The sequence below is a fragment of the Hyperoodon ampullatus genome (genome assembly GCF_949752795.1).
Source record: "Hyperoodon ampullatus genome assembly, chromosome: 11".
NCBI classification, from domain to species: Eukaryota; Metazoa; Chordata; class Mammalia; order Artiodactyla; family Ziphiidae; genus Hyperoodon; species Hyperoodon ampullatus.
Genome location: NC_136924.1, coordinates 33,617,072 through 33,641,746, shown reverse-complemented (window position 1 = coordinate 33,641,746; position 24,675 = coordinate 33,617,072). Strand labels below are relative to the sequence as shown.

Sequence of the window (24,675 nt, the reverse complement as noted above, 5' to 3'; positions counted from 1 at the left end):
TGTGCGACGCTGTGCTCCCTCCAGGCAGGCCCCCCAGGCATCCTGGCCCTGCTGGACGAGGAGTGCTGGTTCCCCAAAGCCACGGACAAGAGTTTCGTGGAGAAGGTGGTGCAGGAGCAGGGCACCCACCCCAAGTTCCAGAAGCCCAAGCAGCTGAAGGACAAAGCTGATTTCTGCATCATCCACTACGCTGGCAAGGTGAGGAGCGCACACACAGGAAGGTGTCGGCCGGACCTTCGTAGGAGACTTAGAGGCGATTCTAAGACCGGGAGCCCCGAGATGTGGGGCGGGGCGCAGTACTCTTGTCCCGTGACTCGTCCGATAATGTGCCTGGTGCCTTCAGCGTTCAGGGGACTCCCCCACCTCGCCAAGCACCATCACATGTTCCGTTTTGTTAGAAGCTTGCGGCAATCCTGTAAGGTGCTCAGGCTGGTGTCCTGTTGTGTATTATTATTAAGTGCGTTTTCCAGGTGCGGAAATGAGATTTGTGCTAAAGGCGCAGGCCGTGGAGTCTGTATTAGAGCTCTGACCCTGTGTGACTTTGGGCTGGTTACCTCACTTCTCTGAGCCTTGGTTGATTCACACGGAAAGTGGGGATGACCACCACTGAACTGGGTAACATGGATTAAAGGAGCTTGTGAGCCCAGAGTGGGCAGTCAGTGCTCCGGGGCAGGGCCTCTCAGCCTCCACACTGTCCACTCAGGGGCCAGGTCAGCCTTTGTGGTCGGGGCCCGTGCTGTGTGTTGTAGGATGTTTAGCAGCATCCCTAGCTTCTCCCCACCAGAGGTCAGCAGCGCCCTCCCTACTTGCCAAACCAGAAATGTCTCCAGACATCCCAGAACATCTGCCACATGTGGGTGGCACAGTCCCCTGGGTGAGGGCCACACCCGTAGATGATGGCTTTGTTATTGCCAAGGCCACCGGCCAGTAAGTGGCAGAGCTGCCTTCACACCAGCTGGCACACATCCTCCAGCTGGCTTGTTCCTGTGGCTTGAACCTAACTGAACAGGGATGTCCTGAGTCTGCAGAGGTCCGTGCTTAGACTAAAGCTGGGTTTTCTCAGCAAATTGTGTTGCTTGCATGGAGTATCTAACTATAGGTTACACTTGGGTGTGTGATGAGATTTATTTATTTATTTTGGGGGGCTGTGCCGTGTGGCTTGCAGGATCTTAATTCTCCAACCAGAGATCCAACCCGGGCCCACAGCAGCGAAAGTGCCGAGTCCTAACCACTGGACCACCAGGGAAGTTTTTAAACTCCCTGTTTAAAAAACTTCTGTTTTCTCGTTACCTAAGGTAATGGCGCCTAAAGCCCCGCTTCCACTTCCACCCCTGTTAGAAATGCAGGGGGGCTTTTGTTGCGCTGTTGTCTGTGATGCAAAAACTGGGTACACCCAAAAGCCCACGAGGGGCCTGAATGGTGAAACTGGCCGTGTGCATCCTCGCCTGGGCTGCACTACAGCGGCTAAAAGGACAAGGACGCTGCCTGTGCCCAGGGGGACAGACGGCCAAGACACTCAGCTCCAGGGTTTGTCGTCTCCCAGGAGGTAACTCTGCCCCTAGGGAGAAAGAAGCTACCATCCTGTACCTTGTCATCAATAACAGTGTGTGTGTGGAAACCTGTCGAAAGGGGCCAGGAGGGGACCACAGGCTGAGAGCGGCGGTTACTGCTGTGTGGTTTAGGGCAGGGGTTGCAGTGGCTTCCCGCTCTGTTTGTATTGTTAGAATATATAATGTTGTACTACTCTTGTTATTAAGGACATATTTCAAAAAAGATAAGAATATAGGGCTTCCCTGGTGGCACAGTGGTTAAGAATCCGCCTGCCAATGCAGGGGACACGGGTTCGAGCCCTGGTCTGGGAAGATCCCACATGCCGTGGAGCAGCTAAGCCCCTGCGCCACAACTACTGAGCCTGCGCTCTAGAGCCCGGGAGCTGCAACTACTGAAGCCCACGTACCTAGAGCCCGTGCTTCGCAACAAGAGAAGCCACCACAATGAGAAGCTGGCGTGCTGCAACTAGAGAAAGCCCGCGCGCAGCAACGAAGACGCAACTCAGCCAAAAATAAAATAAATAAATTAAAAAAGAGAGAGAGATAAGAATAATGCATATCCAGGAAAACCTGGGTATCCTGAAATGACAAAGAAAAAGTAAAAATTACTTGCCTGTTACTAAAAAGAAATATTACCACATTTTGGTTAACGTCCTTTCAGGATTTTTTCTTTATTGTTCATGTTACCTTAAAAAAATTAAAAACAGAATATTCCGTGGTGTAACTATAACCGTTTGCTTGGGGTTCGCGTGGCTTAAATTTTTTGCCTTCTGCATGACTCCGCAGAGGACATCTCACAGACGCCTCCGCCCTGGCCACTCATCATTTCCTTCTTGGGGATGCAAATGCCAGGCCGAGGGTTCACAGTTTTTAATGTTTCCGCCTGTGGGGTCGGCTGGTCATCGGAGAGGCTGTGCGCGCCGATGTCCCCCAAGCAGCCTGTGACCTGGGGTCCCGTCTTGCAGGTGGATTACAAAGCTGACGAGTGGCTGATGAAGAATATGGACCCGCTGAACGACAACATCGCCACGCTGCTGCACCAGTCCTCCGACAAGTTCGTCTCGGAGCTGTGGAAGGATGGTACGCCCTCGGCCCTCACCCCGCCTCCCGGTGCCCCCGGCCGGGCCTCTTCCCTCCACGGCAGCGGGCCAAGCCCAGGACGTGGACCGGTGTGGGTTTGTGGCCGCTTAGCACCCGGGAGCCTGGGCTCCTCCAACCCTTACGGTCACCCTGTCCTTGAGCCCCGAGCATCCTTGAACATGCTACGCAGCCACTTGCTCTTGGGCAGAGGCTTCCCTAGGCTCCGCGGCCACAGACAAGCCCTTTCTAGCGCGGGGTGGGTCACGTGATGGCCCCGCGCCCGGTGCCCAGGTTCCCGTCCCACTCCTTACTGCCTCCTTGCTTCTCCCCGGCAGCTGGTAGCTCTGGAAGTCGTTCTTTTCCTTGTCTCCGCTGGTCTCTCCTCCCTTCTGCCTGGGTTTTGCTTTAACCTCTCTGTTGCAGAGATTCAGAGCACCCTGAGAGCCTATTTCTATCAGCGTTTTCCTGCCCTCCTCCTCCTAGAACCAGGTGACTGGCTGCCCGGTGCGGCGTCCGTCCGTGTGGTGCATCCAGGGCTGCATGACGAGCGCTTCTGCTGAGCTTTCTCTGCCATGGCTGCTCCTGCCTGACTGTGCCCCTTCCCTGGTCTCGGCCCCGGGCTTGTGGGGAGGCCCCTTCCCCCTCCCCATCGCCTCCAGGCCTCCGGTGGAAAACCAGGCACATCAGGGCCGAGTTTTGATATTGACACTTCTTGTTAGATCTTAAAAGGAAAAAAAAATTATTTTACAATCTATATCCCCTTCAGAACTCCCGCTCGTGAAGGTGGCGTCTCATTGATTGGATGGCTGCCATGTCTCCGCACGAGGCGCTGTGCGCACTGCTGTTATGTGTTCGCGTGTCTGTGCGTGCGTGCACCTGTGCGTGTACGCAGCAGTCACCTGCTCTTCCGGGGGCAGGGCACACTCACATGAAATGGCGAGTTGTTACGGGGTGTATTTGACCTCACACTGGGCAACCTGAGTGGCCTTCACAAGCCACCCACTCCCAGGACACCTTTGGTGGCCAGAGGGGCCCTGCAGTGGCTGCACGAGGTCCAGATGCCTCCCGTTTTAACTGAGGGGGTTCATCGGGTCCATCCTCACTCCCGGCTTCCCTCTTGAGCAACAGTCCTTTGTGTTGCCTTCAAAAAAAATAAGAGATCTGGCCACAGAGGAATAGGAAACCGAGTTTGTCACGGAATTCTTAGCTTTTGCAGCCAGCAAGGGAAGCTTTCAAATTTAACATTGGCTCTTGCTTAAGACTGGCCTCAAATCACCGGCCACTTAGGTTGGGTTTGTTCGTTGTTTTGTTTTTGCCTGGGAGGAAGCAGTTCATTTCATTGTTCTGGGCGGGAGCCACGGTGATGAGGGCTTCTTCCTTGGAGGGTGGGCTTAGATGATAAAGACCCCTGAGCTTGGAGACCAAGGCAGACAAGAGGGAGAAGGGATAGTCACTGGCAGAAGTGGTTGTCTGGAACTCTCTGCTCCGACACCATTCCTGCTGCACTAGGTCCCTGATGTAGAGAGCCCTGCGTGGGGCCCTTGCAGACAGAGAGGGACGCATCCAGAGTCCTGCAGGCGATGGCAGAGTAGCTTTAGAGCTCCTGCCTTCTGACTTCTAGCCCAGTGCTCTCGGGTAAAGGTCAACGTGAATTCAGGATGCTGAGTTTTTCATTTCGTCTGGGATCCGAGGACTACAGGATTCCTGTAAGTCAGGTTGAACATCTCCTCAGAGCCAGGCAAGTGGACGAGCTTGGCTCGCCACTCCAAAATGCATTATTAGGTCTGGTTTTTTTTGTTTGTTTGTTTGTTTTTCCAGTTATTCTCATAGCAAAGGGTTGTTATTTACCAGCCATCATGACACTCACCAAAAGGCTACACAGCTCCTATCAACTTATCTGAATCGCAGCTACTGTGAAAGGGGATTCTGGTTTTTTTTGTTTTTGTTTTTTTTGGAGTATAATTGCTTTACAATGTTATGTTAGTTTCTGCTGTACAATGAAGTGAATTAGCTGTATGTACACCTATATGTCCTCCCTCCCACCCCCATCACCCCCCAACACACACACATCCCCCCCATCTAGATCATCACCGAGCACTGAGCTGAGCTTCCTGTGCTTTATAGCAGGTTCCCACTAGCTATCTATTTTACACATGGCAGTGTATAAACGTCAATCCTAATCTCCCAGTATCAGCTCTGTCGTGTCTCTGGGTTAGGAGCTTTCCAGCGTGGCTGAGATAAGTGCCGTGGACGTGGAGTGAGCCTTCCCGGGCGCGCTGCTCCCCTCAGTGGCTCTGCGCTCTTTCCAAACCCTTTCCTGCTTTCTGCTCCTTGCTCACAAGGCCACCTTCGCTCAACATTTGGAGATGACTTTAGTCTGCTGTGTAGACTCCAAGTAGAAACAGTCTGCTGTTCCGTAGTCTCCTCTCTTTCTGTGCAGATTGTCTGTCTGTCTTTCCCGCCCCTACACCCCCACCTGGACCGCTGGGTCCTCACGCGCTTCTGCGTGCTCTCTGCAGTGGACCGCATTATTGGCCTGGACCAGGTGGCCGGCATGTCGGAGACGGCACTGCCGGGGGCCTTCAAGACACGCAAGGGCATGTTCCGCACGGTGGGACAGCTGTACAAGGAGCAGCTGGCCAAGCTCATGGCCACACTGAGGAACACCAACCCCAACTTCGTCCGCTGCATCATCCCCAACCACGAGAAGAAGGTGCGGCCACTCGGGGGCGCGGCCACTCGGGGGCGTGGCGCGGGGCTGGGCACAAGTGCAGGCCACTCCGCCCTTGTCTGTCTCCCTGTGCAGAAACTCTGTCCCCCGCTGCACACAGTGGCCTCGGTTAAGTTCCCCGGTGGGGTGGCTCAGGCACCCTTAGGGGATAAGCTGCCCTCGTAGCCTGTGTTTCTGCCTCTACCGGACCTGGATCACGTAATTAACTGGGCCGTCAAAACCTGTGGGCGGCAGCGACTCCCAACTCCCTTGGGGGCTTTTGCCCTGTTTCATGTAGAGGGGGCCACCCCTCTCTCTGTCAATTCCTGGGCGCAGAAGTAAGAGCAGGTGCATGTATTTTCTTCCCTAGGCTGGCAAGCTGGACCCCCATCTGGTGCTGGACCAGCTGCGCTGCAACGGGGTTCTCGAGGGCATCCGAATCTGCCGCCAGGGCTTCCCCAACCGCGTGGTCTTCCAGGAGTTCCGGCAGAGGTGAGCAGGGCCCAGGGCCGGCTGCTTCCCAGCAGGGGCCTCCAGTAGGGCAGCCATTTCCTCGTCCACATTGAGTTGACTTCCGGCCGGCTCCTCCCACGGTTCTCTGTGCCACCGTCCACATGAGGAGGGATTTCTCTGTTTTGTTTCTGAAACAAAAGTTATCTTGTTGGCTTTCACTCCTAGTCACTTTGGGAGCCTGGCGCTGTTTGCTACAGTTAGAGGAGCTCTGAAAAGAAATGAAAGGAGGATCAGTGGGAGCCTTGGGTATTAAAGGAACTTGATGGAAATGGAAGTCTGCTTTGTGTGCAGAGGGGGACAGTAGTGACCCCGGCTTCTTTGCTTAATGACTGTTTAGTGCCAGTTGCTGTCTTGATGCAGCCCTGAGTTTAATTTCTTGGACCACCCCGTTGATTGGTGGTTCCCTGCAGCATCTCAGTGAAGAGGTAGGTGTGGCCTTCTGGGGTTACAGACGCGGATGCTGGGTGATTAGCTGTTAGTAAGCCCACTGCAAAACTCACCCCTGAGTGAATGAAACAGCCCGATGTGAGTTTCCATTCGCTTTCTGGAAAGCACCAGGCCTTCCTTGTGCCATTTAGCCTAAGGAAAGAGCAGGGCGGGATTCACCGAATGTCCCCTTTCCTTAGGAGACTCTGTGGAAAGAATTCTATGTCTGCTACACCACAGGGACGACCCTAATCTCTCACGGATATTCCAGGCCACATGGAATCCAAGCTAGGGCTAACCTGACCTGGCTGCCCTTTTCTTCCTCAGATACGAGATCCTGACACCAAATTCCATTCCTAAGGGCTTCATGGATGGGAAGCAGGCGTGTGTGCTCATGGTGAGTTGAGCTGCCGTCCCCGCCTCCTGTGTTGGGTGACCTGTGGCTGCTGGGCATCCACGTGGCCAGCGCCCCTGTGACTGGACGGGGTCCTTTGGATCCATTGGCACCGTGCTCTCTTGTTCCTCCAACAAGCCAGTTCTGACTCTGCCAGGTGCCCTGAGCAGCAGCCCCCTTAGCCCTTGGTGGGGTCAGGACAGCGTGTGGGAGCCAGGTGGGGGGGAGGAGGCCAGAGCCGCGGCGTGGCGAGGCTGTGGTGTGAGACAGCCTCTTCCTTTTGGGCACATTCTGGTTCTTTCTTGCACACATCTCCTCCGATCTTCACATGCAGTGTGGTTGGCAGGGCAGCTCGCCACCAGGGCGCCACGACCAGCCCAAAGCCACCGGTGTCTGAGTTTCTGGACCTTTCCTCTCTTCCCCCCAGCTCTGAACCAGTGCCTGACGGGCAGTGGGCACTGGATTCTTCATAGTGAATGAAGGCCCTGTGGTGACCCAGTGGCCACGCTGAGGCTGTACCCACTCAGTCATTTTTCTGCTTTGCAGGCAGGCGTCCCGCTGGGCCGTGTCCAGAGTCAGTAACCAGCACCTCTTGCTTGCTTTACTTCGCGTTCTTTCCAAAGAGTCAGCAGAGGATGGGCTGGGCTTCGGGGTGGGGGAGGAAAGAGAAAAGGGAAGAAAAATTCAACACCTGCTCTGTGCAAAGCAGCACATTAAGGGACAGGGAGGTGGGGGCTAGAAAAGGAGGGAGAAGACACAGCTCCCTGCTCTCCGATGCTTGTCACCTGGCAGAGAGGAGGCGTGAAGGATGGAGGGTGTGCCTCCAGCTCGTGTCTGGGCTGCTCTTTCTCCGGAGGCTGAGTTAGCTGCTGGCCAGTGAGGGGTGTCCCCACTTCTGGCATAAGCAGGTCCCCTCCGTCCAGCCCTGCAGGGAAGATGGGTAGCTTGGGCTCTTCGTGCCGGGAGGGAGGTGAGGCACTCACTGTGACCCTTGCCCCACAGGGCCTTCGCCAAGAGGCAGCAGGAATGGCTGGGGAGTGCCCACAATGGCTCCACCTGCCCTGGTCTTCCCTTTTCACAGGGCCTCTTCCGGGCCTGCCGGGTCGTTCGTGGACACCAAGGCCCCCAGATCCCACTTACCCTATTCAAGCCTCTGCCTCTTGGAGTTTGTTCTAAATCTCTTCTCTCCCAAGCAGACAGTTGGACAGACAGACCCTTGCCAGTGGGCTTAGTAAGAGAGCCTTGTTACTGTACCAAAACAGCCCGGTAATGGTAATGACGGCTAAAGCCCATTTGGCACTGGTCACACGCTTGACCCTGTGCTTAGTGCTTTCTGTGCATTCTCTTGTTTGACTCCCACGGCTCTCCTAGAAAGGAGGTGCTATTATTTGCTTTGTTTGTTAACTTTTCTTTTAATTAAAGAAACCATTATTCCCGTTTTACAGCTGAGGAAATATGGGCTCACAGAGGTTAAGGCCTAGGGTCATCTAGTTAGTATTTGATCCTGGCCTGAGCTGGAGTCTGTGCTGGGCTTGGACAAAACAATGATGCTTGGCCACCTCCGCTTGGAGGGAGACCTGACTGGGCATTTGTAGAGCGTGACTGCAGTGTGTGGGGCGGCACAGAGAAGGAAGAGGAGACCTCCAGGGTCCCTTCAGGGCCGAGATTCTGTGCTTCTCTGCAAGTCTGACTCGTTACCTGCCCCATGCCGGCCCCCACCTGCCTGCTCACCGCTTTCCCTGCACCAGGAGAAGGCTGCCCGCAGAGCAGCAGGACTGACCCAGGCTCCAGGCCCCTCCCCCGTCCTTGGCCTTGCTTCAGGGCTCCGCAGGGGTGGCAAGGGGTAAGTGGCCAACTCTCCTCCGTCTAGATCAAAGCCCTGGAGCTCGACAGCAACCTGTACCGCATCGGCCAGAGCAAGGTCTTCTTCCGGGCCGGCGTGCTGGCTCACCTGGAGGAGGAACGGGACCTGAAGATCACGGACGTCATCATCGGCTTCCAGGCCTGCTGCAGGGGATACCTGGCCAGAAAGTGAGTCCTGGGACGCCCACCCCACCCAGCCTGCCCCGCGCTCGGGCCCTCCCCGCTCTCCTGTAGCAGAGGACACTGAGGAAGCGGTGGCCTGGGCGCCCTAATGCCAGTCAGGTGTCGCCTGGGGAGGCCCCCATGGCCTTCCCTGCCCACCTGCTTCCTGGATTTCTGCCTGAGGTTTAAAGTGAACTGGTGGGAGGGGTGACTGTGCTTGGATTTGCTCGTCTCGAAAGCTCCTGCCACCGCTATTCCTTCCTGTGTCCCTCATGTAAGGATGACACCCAGAGCCGGCTGTCCCCAGAGGACGCCGTGCTCCCAGAGGAGGAGGCCATCCTTGAGTCCCGAGCAGCTCCTGTGGGGGTCAGGGGCTGACTTGCTGCAGGAAGGTGGGTGGGGCAGCTGCACATCTGTCCCCTGAGCCCTCCGTGTCTGTGCTCAGGGGTGTCTGTTCCAGCCTGAGATCTGAGCGCTGGGGGGACGCAGCATGAGTTTGTGGTGTTTGGACAAATGGACCTGTGTAGGACATCAGCTGCTGACGTTCTCCCTCTAAACCAAAGGGACAAGATTGTGGGTGGCACCAGGGTGGGGAGCTGCTGTCGATAGATGGACTTGATGACCAGGGCTCACACTTGACTCGGATCTGTGGTGACCTCACTCGCCCCTGAGTGACCTCGGCCCCAGGCACCCTCTGTGAGGTCACCCACAGGATTCAACCCGAAGCCGACCTCCTTCCCGCCACGTCTGTTTCGTGGTGCCCCCGGCAGGGGTCGGTCCCTCCGGAAAAGCCTCCACGAGTGAGGTCAGGACTGTCGGGAGGGAGGTGTGCCATCCCCCGCCTGGAGGGCTGACTGTGACCCTCACTCCACAGGGCCTTCGCCAAGAGGCAGCAGCAGCTGACGGCCATGAAAGTCCTGCAGAGGAACTGTGCCGCCTACCTCAAGCTGCGCAACTGGCAGTGGTGGCGACTCTTCACCAAGGTGGGTCTGGAAGGGCCTCCGCGTGACACGGGGTTTGAGCAGGCCTCATGCTGGCCTCCTGCAGGGCTCAGGCCCTGGGGCTGGCACTTTGCCCAGCACAGGAGCCTGGGGTGATCCTGCCCATGGGGTCTAGAGGGGTGTGAGCCGGGGCATGTGTGTGGCGTGGATGGCCACGGTGCTATCAGACTGGGCTAGGGCGGCTCCAAGGGCGGCTCCCGGGATGTCAGGGCCCAGCCCGCCCACCACGGCTCCACGTGGCGACAGTGCTGCCCACCCAGAAACCACGGGCAGGTCAGAATCTGCACCCAGCTGGATGGGTCCTCCCTAGCCTTTACAAAAAATTCATTAATTATTAAAGTTGTTCAGGCTGCTTTTGTTTATGATAAGTAATCTGTGGTAATTGCAAAAAGTTAGACTAACCAAAAGGGTAAACAAGAAAATAAAAATTCACCTATAATTCCTTCATCCTTGTGCCAACGTCGATATTGAATAGATGTTTCCATATTTAGTCTGCTTTTAAAAAAATTTTTTTTCACTCCCGGTAAATCTCTGCTGTGTAAACCACACGCGTTCTTACGTAGCTGAGCTTTGACTTGTATAAAAAGTCATGTACTTTGCATTTTGCATTTAAAATTCCTTCATGAGGGCTTCCCTGGTGGCGCAGCGGTTGAGAGTCAGCCTGCCGATGCAGGGGATGCGGGTTCGTGCCCCGGTCCAGGAGGATCACACATGCCGTGGAGCAGCTAGGCCCGTGAGCCATGGCTGCTGAGCCTGTGCGTCCGGAGCCTGTGCTCCGCAACAGGAGAGGCCACAACAGTGAGAGGCCCGAGTACTGCAAAATAAATAAATAAATAAATAAATAAAATAGAATTCCTTCATGAGCATCATTTTTAAAAAGTCAGCATACTGTTCCCTAGAGATGTTTCATAATTTATCTGACTATTTTTCCAGCAGTGGATGTTTATCTTTCTCTGAAATTTTCACTGTTAAACAATGCTGTCCTGAACATCCTCATGCACGCATAAGGGTAGTTTCCCTGAACTGTAATTAGTGGGTCAGAGCCCTGTGGCACACAGTGTACCAAATTGATTTCCAGAAAAATTGTACCCATTTGCACCTCCTCTGCCCTGCATCCTACCTGCCCCTCACTCTCATGAGCTTGCGCTTCCACAGGTGAGGGGAAAGCCCCACAGCTCTCAGCCTGGACAGGCGTCTTCCCCTGAGCATGTTTCCTCCTCAATCTCCTCTCCTAGGTCAAGCCGCTGCTGCAGGTGAGCCGGCAGGAGGAGGAGATGATGGCCAAGGAGGAGGAGCTGGTGAAGGTGCGGGAGAAGCAGCTGGCTGCTGAGAGCAGGCTCTCAGAGATGGAGACCCTCCAGTCCCAGGTGGGTGTCTGCAGGCTCTGCCCAGGCAGTGCTGCCACCTGCTGGCAACCAGTAGGCGAGGCATGCCTGGTTAATTTCTCTGCAGACCCTGTTCGGGGTTTCGTGATGGAGGAAGGCTACCCCATGGGATGGAAAGCTCATGAGTGTTGGGTTCAAGGCCCAGCCCCTCTCTGAGCCTGTTTCCTCGGGATCTTGATGTACAGCTCATGGAGCGGTGGTGAGGGACGGTGGACGTGATGTTTAAACATGCGGGGCAGCTTAAGCATCCTGAGATGGAAGCTGCTCTCATCAGCAGGGCTCTCCCTGCAGGAGCCTGCACTGGAGACCAGTTCTCCCGTGGGTACAAGTGGCCCGAGGCAGCCGTAAGAGCTCACATTTCCCACGTGTTCTCACAGCTCATGGCTGAGAAGTTGCAGCTGCAGGAGCAGCTCCAGGCAGAAACGGAACTGTGTGCCGAGGCCGAGGAGCTCCGGGCCCGCCTGACCGCCAAGAAGCAGGAGCTGGAAGAGATCTGCCATGACCTGGAGGCCAGGGTGGAGGAGGAGGAAGACCGCTGCCAGCACCTGCAGGCTGAGAAGAGGAAGATGCAGCAGAACATCCAGGTACCCGGAGGAGGGGCGGGGCCAGACCCCAGGCATGGGGCCGGGGGTGGGCTGCGTGGGGAGCAGGGGCGCCACGAGTGCCATGGGAGGACAGCCTTTGTCCCGGGGGCAGCCTTGGAGACGTGCTCTCTTTGGGGCTTTTTTTTTTTTTTTTTTTTTTTTACGGCTGTGCCGCGCGGCTTGTGGGATCTTAGTTCCCTGACCGGGGATTGAACCCGGGCCCGTTGGCAGTAAGCGCTCGGAGTCTTAACCACTGGAGCACCTGGGAATTCCCTGGGTGGTTATTTCTGACACTTACGTGTCAGGTGCCTGTTAGCACTGCCCCACTGAGCGTCGAAGCCAATTTAATTCCCCTCCTCCGTCCTGGCTCTGGCTGGTCTGAGGAGCGGAGGGTGGATGCTTGCTGGACCAGGCCCCTTGGAACACGTGACCCCGCGATTAGACTGGGGTTCTTGTCCCCGCACCCCAGTTTTAAATACATGACCACACACGTGGGGGCCGGGCCGCATCCCAGTTGCTCAGGCATCGCCCCGGCTTCCCGTTAGGAGCTGGAGGAACAGCTGGAGGAAGAGGAGGGTGCCCGGCAGAAGCTTCAGCTAGAGAAGGTGACCACTGAAGCCAAGCTGAAGAAGCTGGAGGAGGACCAGATCATCCTGGAGGACCAGAACTGCAAGCTGGCCAAGGTGGGGCGGCAGCTCGGCAGTCGGGGCACGGGGGCGAGCAGCTGGGGCAGCGGCTCCAGGCTCAGGGCTGCGGCTGGGGTCCCTGTCAGCGTCCGCCTGGCGACAGATAACAGCTGGGAATCAAGTTAGAGAAGGAGGGACAAGATCAGGATGCTGACCTCCATCTCCAGAGGACGGGGGTGACCAGGTTGACAGGGCAGGACAGCTGCCCGGGACCCTGTGATGTGTGGGGAGTTACGCTGGCTGTGTGGCCGCTGCTGTGGGATTAGGACTCCACTGGTGGCCACACAAAGCAGGAAGTGAGAAGAGCAGGGGCACTTTAGGGGGTGAGCAAGGGGGAGGTCGAAGGCATGGAGAAGGTGGCGCCATCCTGCCTGCCCTGAATTCCCTCGCTGACACTCACTGTCACCTGGCGGCTCTTCTCACCTGAGCAGAAAGGGGTGACGCAGGCCCAGGAAGGGCTTGGGCACCTCCTTTTTGGGTCCTAAGGAGGCTTACCCAGCTATTGCAGGGGAGCTAGTGACCTTTCACAATGACTCCTTTGATCTAGGAAATCCTAATGAGCTTGACCAGGTGTTTAAGGCCCTGCCCTGCCATTCAGTCCTCAATGTCTGGGCGAGTCGTGCCTTGAGGAGAGCTGACGTGTTCTGTGCTCAACTGACTTTAAGCTCTGACCCACCCTCGCTCCCCAGGAGAAGAAGCTTCTGGAAGACAGAATAGCCGAGTTCACCACCAACCTCATGGAAGAGGAGGAGAAATCTAAGAGCCTGGCCAAGCTCAAGAACAAGCACGAGGCAATGATCACCGACCTGGAGGGTAAGCGGGTGGCGGCAGGACTCGGGATCTCTGGAGTGTCCCCTGCTCGGGGGCCCAGCCTGGGCCTCGCTGCCAGGAGCTGGAGTGCCGGCCGGGTCTCCCACTCGCTCTGTGCAGGCGAGGCTGGGGTCTGTGGTATCCGGCCGCTGCCCTCGAGACATGGGGGTCAGCGCCCGCTCCCTGTGGAGTCTGGACCCCCAGGCACTGGTTGGGAGGGACGCTCCCCCAAGTGATGAGTGTTGAAAATTGAGCTCTGGCGTTTCTCTCGTGTTGCACACCATGCGTTTCACAAGCTTCTGAGACTTCCTAGGAGCTTCTAGGTTTGACTGCGGCTCTGCCACTTACTAGCTGTGTCATCTTGTACCTATTAATCTCCGTGAGCTTGAGTTTCTCTTACCTCTCAGGGGACACGGCGAAAGGGTGAGTGTGAGGACTGAACTAAGTAACGCGCATGGATATGCTGTGTGTGTTGTAAGATGCCGGGCAGGTACCGCGAGAGGCCATTGCTTCACGTGGGGCAAGGAGACAAATCATGCCTCCGTCTCTCTGTGCCCTGGGATCTGTGGTGGCTAGGAGGATGGCACAAGCCCAGGTCTGTGCTGTCTGGGGACCCCTTGTCCCCCTGCCCCTTGAGAGGAGTGGAACAGGGGGCAAGAGGAGCCCAGACTACCGGGGGGGCTCTGAGCTCCAGCCAGAAACCACTGCTCCCTCTGGGGAGATGTGGGGCAGCCCGGTGTGCAGGGCAGTTGTCAGTGCCCAGTGGACGTAGGGCTGAAACCATCTGGGCTGGTCGCTAGGAGAATTTTCCCAGCTTGGTTTCTTGCCCCCTCCTGGGTTAAGGTGTTCAGGCTGTCAAGGGGAAGAGATGTCCTGACACAGATCTCTTCACCTGGGAATAGTCTGAAAGACTCCATCATCCAGGAGGTCTTGGAGCAGCAGGCCTGCTGGATTGGCAGACGTGGAAGTTTGACACTAACAAGTGTTGCCAAAGATGTAGAACAGTCAGAACACACACACGCTGCCAGTGGGAGTATAAATTGGTAGACAGTTTCGGAGAACAATCTGCCAGTGCCTAGTGAGGTTGAAGCTTTGCCTGCAACCCATCCCTCTTGTCCATGTACGTTGGGAGTCATGGGCAAGAACGCTCCCAGCATCGTGGCTCAGGAGGGCACACAGCTGGAGGCTGTGCCCTTCTATCCTACAAGTGCCCGTCAGCTGTAGGATAGACAGATAAGTTGTGGTGTGTTCACATGGTGAAATACACAGACAGAAGTCCAAATGGATCGATTACAGTGACAGTTAAGTTGCTAAATCTCAAGATTTTAATGTTGAGCGACAAAGGTAAGATGAGGAATAAAAGTCGCCAGCCCTTACTGCGCACACTATGGGCAGGCATGGTTCCAGGTGCTTTCAGATACCAACACATTTGAGCCTCCCAACAGCCTAAGGAAGTAGCTTGTCTTATAGCCTCACTACTCAGATGAGGCACAGAAAAGTAAGGACATCACCTAGGTGACGTCATAACAGGAGTTGTAAAGCCCATTGGACTCTGGCCCCACTGTACCGTCTCCATAGAATTCATATAGGACACATCCCTAATGTAAGTTCAGATTCATGCGAGACTAAACGTTATAATTTTTAGGGAGGCAGACATGGTGGAGCCTCAAAGGGAAACGAGGGAACTGTAAACATGAACTTTGGGGGAATAGTTCCCTTGGTAGGAAGGGTCAGTGGGTGGGGTTGGAGAGACAAGGACTTGGAAGCTTATGGTGACGTTCTTTCCCTTCATGCAGGAGTTGGGTATGAGTGTGAATCATGATCATTTAAACAGCACAGATATTTTGTAATAAATGTTTGGCATTTTATGTAAGATTTGAAGACAAAGACAGATCTGTAGCCACAGAGGGGTCTGTTCGCAACTCTCCATTCTTCCTTCTCAGAGCGCCTGCGAAGAGAGGAGAAGCAGCGCCAGGAGCTGGAGAAGACCCGCCGGAAGCTCGAGGGAGACTCCACGGACCTCAGCGACCAGATCGCCGAGCTGCAGGCTCAGATTGCTGAGCTCAAGATGCAGCTGGCCAAGAAAGAGGAGGAGCTCCAGGCTGCCCTGGCCAGGTGAGGGCCAGAGCATCAGCCAGTGCCCGCACTCTCAGTGTGCTCCCTGCTGTGGTTCTCGGTGCATCAGTGAACTGCGGGCACGTGCTCCGCTGTTGTCTTGGAAGCCAATTAATGACAAAACATTTTCTATTCACTAAAAGTGCAGTCTAAGGCTTCTCTGTCATTTGTTATCCCCCCAAAAATCATCCACAACCCTAGTCATCCAATCATAGCAATTCTTTCCTTTCCTTTTTAAAATTTCGTGGCTACAGGCATGCTTTTTAAGAATAGATTTTATTTTTCCAGGCATATTTAGATCGATAACAAAATTGAGCAGAAGTTACAGCGAATTCCCAAGTCCCCACGTGAACAGCCTCCCTCATTAGCAACCTCCCCCACAACAGTGATACATTTGTTACAATTCATGAAAGTTCACTGACACATCATTATCACCCAAAGTCAGAGCACATTTGTATTTCTACTTAGTTGCTGTAATCATGGACTGTAGCATTTTATTTCCCTTTTTTTTTCAGTTAACATTTCATTTTTTTTTTTAATGTTTAAAGGACTGAATCTTAATTTGGAAAATGAAATGATTCTTCTGTGAGGTTTTTGAATTCTCAAAGTGGAATAACGCTAAGTCTTCTGGATGCGTCAGATGTTTTTGCTGAGAAGAGCTCCTGAGGGCCATGATTATGACTGCCAGAAGTGGCTTTGGCTGCACCTCTCTAAAGCCTTTTCTACAGACTCTGCTCTCCGTAGGTGACCGTGACCTCATCCTGATGTTGTTGCTCTCTTTGGCAGAGTGGAAGAGGAAGCCGCCCAGAAGAACATGGCCCTAAAGAAGATCCGGGAGCTGGAATCTCAGATTTCTGAACTCCAAGAAGACCTGGAGTCTGAGCGTGCTGCTAGGAATAAAGCTGAGAAGCAGAAACGGGACCTCGGGGAAGAGCTGGAGGCTCTGAAAACAGAGTTGGAGGACACTCTGGATTCCACGGCTGCCCAGCAGGAGCTCAGGTGTGTCTTGGGACCGACTGCCCCAGTCACTGAGGGATAAGGGTGGTGGTGCAGGGAAGGGGAGGCCGTGGCCTGGGAGGGGTGGACCCCAAGTCTCTGCATACACACAGTGGCCTGTTGTCATGGAGCAGGGAGCTCGGAAGCTGATGGTTCCTCAGCACCTTCTCCCTAGAGTAGAAGAAATTGACTTGGAGTTGGGGTGAGGCAAGCGTGGGCTTTAAAGCTGAAAGGCTACAGAAGCCTCTACAAAGTGTGTCTGTGGGGAATTCCCTTGCAGTCCGGTGGTTAGGATGCTGCGCTTCCGCTGCAGGGGGCACGAGTTCGATCCCTGGTTGGGGGGTGAAGATCCTGCATGCTGCATGGTGCAGCCAAATTAATTAATTAATTAATTTAATTAATCTGCTTATAACTCACTCCTGGCTCCTCGTATTTAGAATAAAATCCAATTCCTTACATAAAAAGCCTACAATACATTTAAAAAAAAAAAAAAAGTGTGTCTGTGAGCCTGGGCTGTAGGATGGATGGCCGCGGAGAGAGGCCAGTGGGCAGAAAGCTGCCTGGGGTGGCCAGCACCCCTTGCCGGGTGCTCTCTGCTGCCACAGAAGAGCCCCAGGGCAGCATCGCTCCTGGATCCCTGGCCTCCCTCCTGAGGGCGTTTCTCTGTCCAGGTCCAAACGTGAACAGGAAGTGAACATCCTGAAGAAGACCCTTGAGGAGGAGGCAAAGACCCACGAGGCCCAGATCCAGGAGATGAGACAGAAGCACTCGCAGGCCGTGGAGGAACTGGCGGAGCAGCTGGAGCAGACGAAGCGGGTGCGTGGGCCTCCCCAGGACTGGCTCCATGAGGCTCTGCCACTGTCAGGGGGCCCTTGCAGAGTCTAGGCTCCAGCCCTTCGTGGCTGTGTGACTTGGGGCTATAGGTCCCTCTGTTCCTCAGTTTCCCCATCTGTAAGGGAGGCAGATGATAGCCCGTCTCATACAATTAATGTGAGAGTTGGAGTTGGTAACACGTGAGGCACTTAGGTAGTAAGGGCTCCGTAAGTTGTTCAAGAATCATTTATTCTCATTATCATCATTATCTTGTTCATCAACCTGACAGACCAGAAAATTTCATGGAATTGGAGCGACTCTAAAACTGAGTTTCAGAGGGCCATCGGGGTCCTCTTTTCTGAAGCCCGTCCCTTCTCTAGAACACCCCCAACAGGTGGTCAGCTGGAGTCTTCGTGGGAGAACCCTGGGGATGTTGACCCCAAATGGTTTCTCAGCCAGGCAGCTGTGGCCGGGCAGTTCCTGAACAAGACCAGTCCTGCATCCCGTGGCTTCCAGCTCACGGCCACCCTTGGTGGCAGCCTGAGAAGGCAGAGGCTCTTCCACATGGCAACCTGTACAATATTTTCAGAAACCTGCCTTGTCTACCTGTCTACCTTCAATTTCCACCTGGTTCTGGGCAGGTTGAAGCCTTGCCTGGTCCTTTAGCTGTTTTCACCCACAGTGACTTTGCGTTCACGCTGGGTCCAGTTTACCCTTGAACTTGCCCGTGATGCCGTGGCCGGCTCGGTACGGACTAGATTGGGATTGTTGTGTTTATTCTGTAAACTCGGCTTTTATGTTGTTTGGAAGAACATTACTGTGCTACTTTGAACATCAAATTTTCAAGAGGCTTTCCTGGAAGTCTTAACTACGAACAATTACAATTTCCTTCATCCTATAATAATAGCTAAAATCTTAACATCAGCAATGATGACATCTTGCCCTTGGATGCTCCCTGAAGCCCGTGCAGGAGGCCGGGCAGGGATGGTTTGAGAGCTGGGGGAGCCCACGTGCCGGGTGTCCGGCCCCAGCTGGGTGCTGAGTTCACATCAGGCCCGAGCCTTCCGAGTCTGGGGCCCTTGCCAGCTCGTCATCCCCTGGACTTGCCCAGTGTCGTTTTTGCTGCAAAGGCAGCCGATTCTGGTTCTGGATCCGCCGGATCTTGGACGATGTTAGAAAGACCAGCCTCACGTCACAGGTGCCCCCTTTCACGTCTTCGCTTTTCTCCCCGCTGCCAGGTGAAAGCCAACCTCGAGAAGGCCAAGCAGACCCTGGAGAATGAGCGAGGGGAGCTGGCCAACGAGGTGAAGGTGCTGCTTCAGGGTAAGGGGGACTCCGAGCACAAGCGCAAGAAGGTGGAGGCCCAGCTTCAGGAGCTGCAGGTCAAGTTCACTGAAGGGGAGCGCGTGCGCACGGAGCTGGCCGACAGGGTCTCCAAGCTGCAGGTGAGGCCTCTGCCGGATCTCCTGGGTCCCGGCCCACATCGCCAGAGCTCCCGCTCTTCTCTCTCTCTCTCTCTCTCTCTCTCTCTGTCTCCGCAACCTGGCTCAATCTGCGAGGCCTCTGGGGTTCAGCCTGTGACTCAGGTCCAGCATGGCCGAGAGAGCCGAGGTGGGGCCCAAGCAGTCGTGGTCGATCTCACAGGGCTTTGTCTCCCGTCCGTGCGCAGGTCGAGCTGGACAATGTGACGGGTCTTCTCACCCAGTCGGACAGCAAGTCCAGCAAGCTCACCAAGGACTTCTCCGCTCTGGAGTCACAGCTGCAGGACACGCAGGTAAGGGCGGCGACGGGTCCCTGTGCCCGCACGGCATTAGCTGCCAGGCTTCTGGGTCTTTGTCTCAGAGCATCCTCCCCTGCATCCGCGGGCTCTCTGCGTCCTCCCGGCTCCTTGCCAGGTCTTTGCTGGCTGCCCCCTGAATCCGAGGGACTGCTCCCGCCTTCCCCCAAGGGTATGGGGACCGCAAGGCTCTGACGCTGCGGGTCCTGAGCCCCTGCCCTCCTTGTTCTCTGAGTAGGAGCTCCTGCAGGAGGAGAACCGGCAGAAGCTGAGTCTGAGCACCAAGCTGAAGCAGGTGGAGGATGAGAAGAACTCCTTAAAGGAGCAGCTGGAGGAGGAGGAGGAGGCCAAGCGGAACCTCGAGAAGCAGATCGCCACCCTCCACGCCCAGGTTCGGAGCTGGCTCCCTGCAAGACACCCCTGGGAGCTTCTGGCGGGGCGCCCACCTGGACTCCAGAGCACAGCCCTGCCGCTGGGTCCACCCAGGCCTCCCCAAGCTGGACACCTTCCCTTGGGGGAGCTCCTGCCCTCCCCAGACCAGGGCTCATGCCTGGGGTCCCCAAGGAGAATTTAGGAACCCATGAACTTGGGTGGAGGAGACGTACATCTTCATTTCACCCATCTCCAGCTGGCCTTCAGCATTTTCTTCTGTTATGAATGTAGGCAACAAGCCGTGGCCCTAGCAGTGCCAGTGGCCTGTTCAGTAGAAACCACTGGTCATCGTGTCCGAACTGAGGCCAGGCTTTGGGAAGGTCATCGTGCTCCTAGCTACTCGGGAGCCTGCTATCTGCTGTGCTGATAAAGAAGCACGATGGTTACTGAACCACAGTCTTAAAAAATACCCAACAACTGCACTTTTCTATATTGGTTTCTTGGTAATCCTACGTATTTTGCTTCATGCATGTTAAAACCTCATTATGAGAAGGAGGTCATAGTCTTCTCTAGACTCTGAAAGGGTCTGGGGCCGAAGATAGACCAAGGGCCCTCTTCCGGATCCTGTCTTAGGACTTAAACGTGCCAGAAGATCTGCAGCAGGTCGGGGAGGGTGCAGGGTCAGTTCCACAACTGGGTGGCGGTAGGGAGTGTGTGCACGGTGGCAGCTGTGTGTCCAGATGCAAGGAGGGGACTGCGAGACGGATGCCTGCAGGCAGGGGGCACCAGGCTGCTGCCTGGGAGAGAGGAGGGGAGGGGAGGGGAGGACGCTTCCCACTGTAGGCCTCCGTCTTGGTACGAGCGGCTGGTGCAGGTCACGACTGAGAGGCCTTCCCAAGCTGACCTGTGGTGTCCGCCTCCCCTGGGCTCCATGCGCTAGGCACCTGCCCTCTGCAGAAGCTCCATTTCCCTGGCCCCAGAGGGAGCGGGAAGTGGTTGGGGGAGCCGTCTCCGTAACTGGGTTGGCGCCCCATTCCTCCGCTGGCGGGTGGCAGACCAGCTCCCAGCTGTCCCAGGTGCGGCCATGTTACCCGAGCAGGTGCTGTGCTGGGTGCCTCCTTACCCCTTGCTCCCGCCCAGGTCACCGACATGAGGAAGAAGATGGAGGACGGCGTGGGGTGCCTGGAGACGGCCGAGGAGGCCAAGAGGAAGCTCCAGAAGGACCTGGAGGGGCTGAGCCAGCGCTACGAGGAGAAGGTGGCCGCTTATGACAAGCTGGAGAAGACCAAGACGAGGCTGCAGCAGGAGCTGGACGACCTGCTCGTGGACCTGGACCACCAGCGGCAGAGCGTCTCCAACCTGGAGAAGAAGCAGAAGAAGTTCGACCAGGTGGGTGTTGTTGGTGCTGCCACCGCCTCACGTCCTCCCCTCTGCAGACACCCTGCCTCGGGCAGGGGCCTCTGTCCGTCAGCCCGGCCCAGGGTCACCGTCACCCAGCTCGAGAGGAGGCCCTGAGGGGCAGGCGCTCAGAGGGCCCTCCTGGATTCCAGCTCGTTGAGGCGCCTAGAAAGAGAGCGCTCAGAACTGGGTGTCTTCACATGATAGGTTTGGGAGCAACTTTTCCCCTTTCTTTTTTTCTTTCTTTTTTTTTTTTTTTTTTTTTTTTGCGGTACGTGGGCCTCTCATCGTTGTGGCCTCTCCCGTTGCGGAGCACAGGCTCCGGACACGCAGGCTCAACGGCCATGGCTCACGGGCCCAGCCGCTCCGCTGCATGTGGGATCTTCCCAGACTGGGGCACGAACCTGCGTCCCCTACATCGTCAGGCAGACTCTCAACCACTGCGCCACCAGGGAAGCCCTCCCCTTTCTTGGTTTTTTATGTTTTTCGAATCTTCTCTAATTAGAATTTTTCTTTATACGTTCATAACTCTTGTTTACTCCAGGAGATCTGAGGCAGCTTACCGAGACGCAGACAGTGGGGTGGGATAGAAAAATGGAATAAAGCAGGGGTCGGCAAACTGGCCAAGGGCGCCCACTGCCTGTTGTGGACAGAGATATTGAGCACAGCTGTCACTACAGCTGCTTTTGTGCTAACGTAGCAGTTTACGTAAAGTCTGAAGTCACACGTGCAAAGTCTAAAGCGTTTCCCATCTGGCCCATTTAAGAAATAAGCCCATGGAATAAAGAGGTGCTGAAGCAAAGGGAAGGGGAAGGGGGGAAAATAAGATGATACGGTCAGGGTGGGCCAGCGCAGGGAAAAGATGCGTCACATCCTTGGAGGAGGGCCACAAGGGATTCGCGCCTCCGAGCAGCCAGATTCACATTCTTTTCAAGGTAAACGCCAACCAGTCATTCAGGAAAACCAGGGGCTTTCCGGGTCCTGGGGTGAAATATTTACTTCTTGTGGGCTTTCCTGGAAGGGGCACTGAGTGTCATAAAGAACCTTGGTTACTAAGTGATAAAAGTTACACAGACTCTAATGGGTTGTGGCAGAGGCCATCTCCGCCTTCGTCTGCTCGTGAGGACACACCGCACAGCACGTGTCACAGTCGGAAGCAGCCGGCTCGCTGCTCTCCTTGGTCCCCCTCCCCCCAGACCTGGCCCCTGGGACCCTCCTTCCCCAGGGAGTTCGGGCCCAGATGCTTTACCTGCCAGAGGCCAGCAGGCCCTGAGCTCTTTCTGAGAGCCGGTTGCTCGAGCCTCATGGTGCCCGCCTGTCTCCCAGCTCCTGGCCGAGGAGAAGACCATCTCTGCCAAGTACGCGGAGGAGCGCGACCGGGCGGAGGCCGAGGCCCGGGAGAAGGAGACCAAGGCACTGTCTCTGGCCCGGGCTCTGGAGGAGGCTGTGGAGCAGAAGGCAGAGCTGGAGCGGCTCAACAAGCAGTTCCGCGCAGAGATGGAGGACCTCATGAGCTCCAAGGACGACGTCGGCAAGAGCGTAAGTCCCCGAGCCCACGGCCGGCACTGGGGCGGGGAGTGGCGGGGGAGGGAGATGGCCTCAGGACGCGAAGGATTAGGGGCTCACGGACACTGAGGCTGGGGACCTGGGGGCCTCGCGCCCCTCTGCTCCTGACTGCGTCCCCTCGGCGGCAGGTCCATGAGCTGGAGAAGTCCAAGCGGGCCCTGGAGCAGCAGGTGGAGGAGATGAAGACCCAGCTCGAGGAGCTGGAGGACGAGCTGCAGGCCACCGAGGATGCCAAGCTGCGGCTGGAGGTGAACCTGCAGGCCATGAAGGCCCAGTTCGAGCGGGACCTGCAGGGCCGCGACGAGCAGAGCGAGGAGAAGAAGAAGCAGCTGGTCAGACAGGTGCGGACGGCCCTCCCGCTCCCTTGGGCAGAGGCGGGCAGGGAGCCCCGGGTTCTTGGGGCTCCTTTCTCCTTCCGCCGGGACTGTGGGAGTCCCCTGATTGTGCCCTCCACGTCCTCACATTCCAGTCCTCTGCCTGGGGGTCAGTGACCCCCTCTACTAGGGTTTTATGGTCAGAAATCCTCCCTGTCCCTGGATGCCCCATGGACGCCACGGGACTGGGCCAAGCCCACCTGGGCCGTGAGCTGAGGCAGGGTCTGTGGGTACGTCCGGCCTCCTGAGCCGTCGGCATCTCCCCAGGTGCGGGAGATGGAAGCTGAGCTGGAGGATGAGAAGAAGCAGCGCTCAATGGCTGTGGCTGCTCGGAAGAAGCTGGAGATGGACCTGAAGGACCTGGAGGCCCACATCGACTCGGCCAACAAGAACCGGGACGAAGCCATCAAACAGCTGAGGAAGCTGCAGGTGAGCTCAGGCTGGACCAAACCAGATCCGGCTGCACGTGGCAGCGCTGGGCTCAGCACGGGGCTGGGACACTAGTGGGGTGGCCAATGAATGCTGGGAAGTGCCACCTTGCCCTCCCCGAAGAAGGTCTTGGGTGCTTTTAGCTCCATCTCACAGATGGAAACCCAGAAGCTGAGCAGAAACAAACTAGTCAGAAGCAAACTTGCAGTAAGATTGTTGTCTTTGAGTGCCTTAAACAAAGAAACAAGCAAGTGTAAACCTAGAACTGCAACGGCGTTATAGTCACTTAGTGGCAGATTTCTTGAATAAACCAGACGTGACCCATCCCAGCCTTAACGGACAATGGTGGAAGGTTCCAAGCCGATGGTTCAGAGAAGCAGCCCAGAGCACAGAACACATACTTGGCCTCATCAGTAATGAAAGAATAATAAGTTTAAAAAACCAGCTCTGAGATGCCACATCATATCCAGCAAACCGGTAACAATAAGAACGAGTGTAAACGCTGGTGTTTGCGAGGTCGTAGGGCATAGGTGCTCTCATTGCGGTGGCCGCTCTACCTGGTGCCACTTGGCCGCGCCCAGCAAGGGTTGTATCCTTTGGCCTGGGGAATCCCAATTTGGGATTTATCTGCAAAAGGGAAAAAAAACACAACTATTTCCCAAGATCTTCAGAGTTAAAATGAATCACCAGTGAACAAAGGACATATGACCGCGCCATGTTGCCGGGACTAACCTGGCAGGTGGCCGTTGACCTGGAGCAGTGGGGATGGCACCAGAGCGCGGGATCCAAATCAACAGGAGGTGGTAGAAAGTAAACAAAAACATAGCTGGACTAATACCCACCCAGGGACTAACGCTGCCGCAGGTGTGCTTTGTAAATCCTAACAGTTAAAAGCGTGTAAAGATGGTATAGAATAAAGGGAAGCTTTGTCTTTACTCTTTTGGTTGAATGTGGCCGCAGGCTGAGGCCCAGCCGTCGGTCCCCGTTGGCAGGGCGTCCCTGTGTGGGGGTGTGGGCACACGGGAGCAGTGGGATGGTGGCACCAAGCCTCTCCTCCCTGCCCTCAGGCCCAGATGAAGGACTGCGTACGGGAGCTGGAGGACACCCGCGCCTCCCGCGAGGAGATCCTGGCGCAGGCCAAGGAGAACGAGAAGAAGCTGAAGAGCATGGAGGCCGAGATGATGCAGCTGCAGGAGGTGGGCCGGGCCGAAGCAGGGCGCTCGGGGCCTCCACCCACCTGCCGGGGCCACCCGGGCAGACCTGGAAGAATGGGCCAAGCTCCAGCAATGGGCCGGTGTGGTTCTTGCTTTCTGAAAGAAGTGCCCCTCGGGGTTTCATGAAGTAGTAAGGCTCCCTGGTGTATTAGAACGTGTGTGTGATCGTCACCTCCTGGGGTCGGCTCCCTCGCATGAATGCCGTGACTTGCTGCCTGTGGAGGAGGGGTCCCTCCCAGAGGCTTACGGCGCCCTTGTCCCTCACACGAGGCAGGTTGTGAAAGCGTTCCCCAGGCTCTAGGCAGTCTTCTGCCTTGAGGATGCTGGCTACCCAGTTGCTCCTAGCTGGGCCAGGCATCCAGGCTCTCCTTGTCTACCCTGACCAGAGTGGCTGTACCCTCGTGCACACGTGGGTCTCTGGTGAGGCCGCCTCACCCTCAGGGTGAAGCCCTTGCCC

At 56.0% G+C, this 24,675-nt stretch overlaps 1 protein-coding gene across 1 annotated transcript in view; it reads left to right on the top strand.

The window, feature by feature from the left end:
- MYH9 (myosin heavy chain 9) overlaps positions 1-24,675 on the top strand; it is a gene marked incomplete at its 5' end in the record, with an annotated part of 60,446 nt that overhangs the window by 30,386 nt on the left and 5,385 nt on the right. The window contains 22 exons of the mRNA XM_079714779.1: positions 25-198; positions 2,516-2,630; positions 5,150-5,343; positions 5,711-5,832; positions 6,607-6,676; positions 8,544-8,704; positions 9,573-9,681; positions 10,935-11,066; positions 11,462-11,668; positions 12,214-12,351; positions 13,044-13,167; positions 15,108-15,279; positions 16,066-16,278; positions 16,947-17,091; positions 18,327-18,533; positions 18,758-18,862; positions 19,104-19,256; positions 20,378-20,626; positions 21,962-22,174; positions 22,330-22,542; positions 22,843-23,004; positions 24,072-24,200. Coding sequence (XP_079570905.1) covers positions 25-198; positions 2,516-2,630; positions 5,150-5,343; positions 5,711-5,832; positions 6,607-6,676; positions 8,544-8,704; positions 9,573-9,681; positions 10,935-11,066; positions 11,462-11,668; positions 12,214-12,351; positions 13,044-13,167; positions 15,108-15,279; positions 16,066-16,278; positions 16,947-17,091; positions 18,327-18,533; positions 18,758-18,862; positions 19,104-19,256; positions 20,378-20,626; positions 21,962-22,174; positions 22,330-22,542; positions 22,843-23,004; positions 24,072-24,200 — 3,507 coding nt within the window. The remainder of the gene's footprint in view (positions 1-24; positions 199-2,515; positions 2,631-5,149; positions 5,344-5,710; positions 5,833-6,606; positions 6,677-8,543; positions 8,705-9,572; positions 9,682-10,934; positions 11,067-11,461; positions 11,669-12,213; positions 12,352-13,043; positions 13,168-15,107; positions 15,280-16,065; positions 16,279-16,946; positions 17,092-18,326; positions 18,534-18,757; positions 18,863-19,103; positions 19,257-20,377; positions 20,627-21,961; positions 22,175-22,329; positions 22,543-22,842; positions 23,005-24,071; positions 24,201-24,675) is intronic.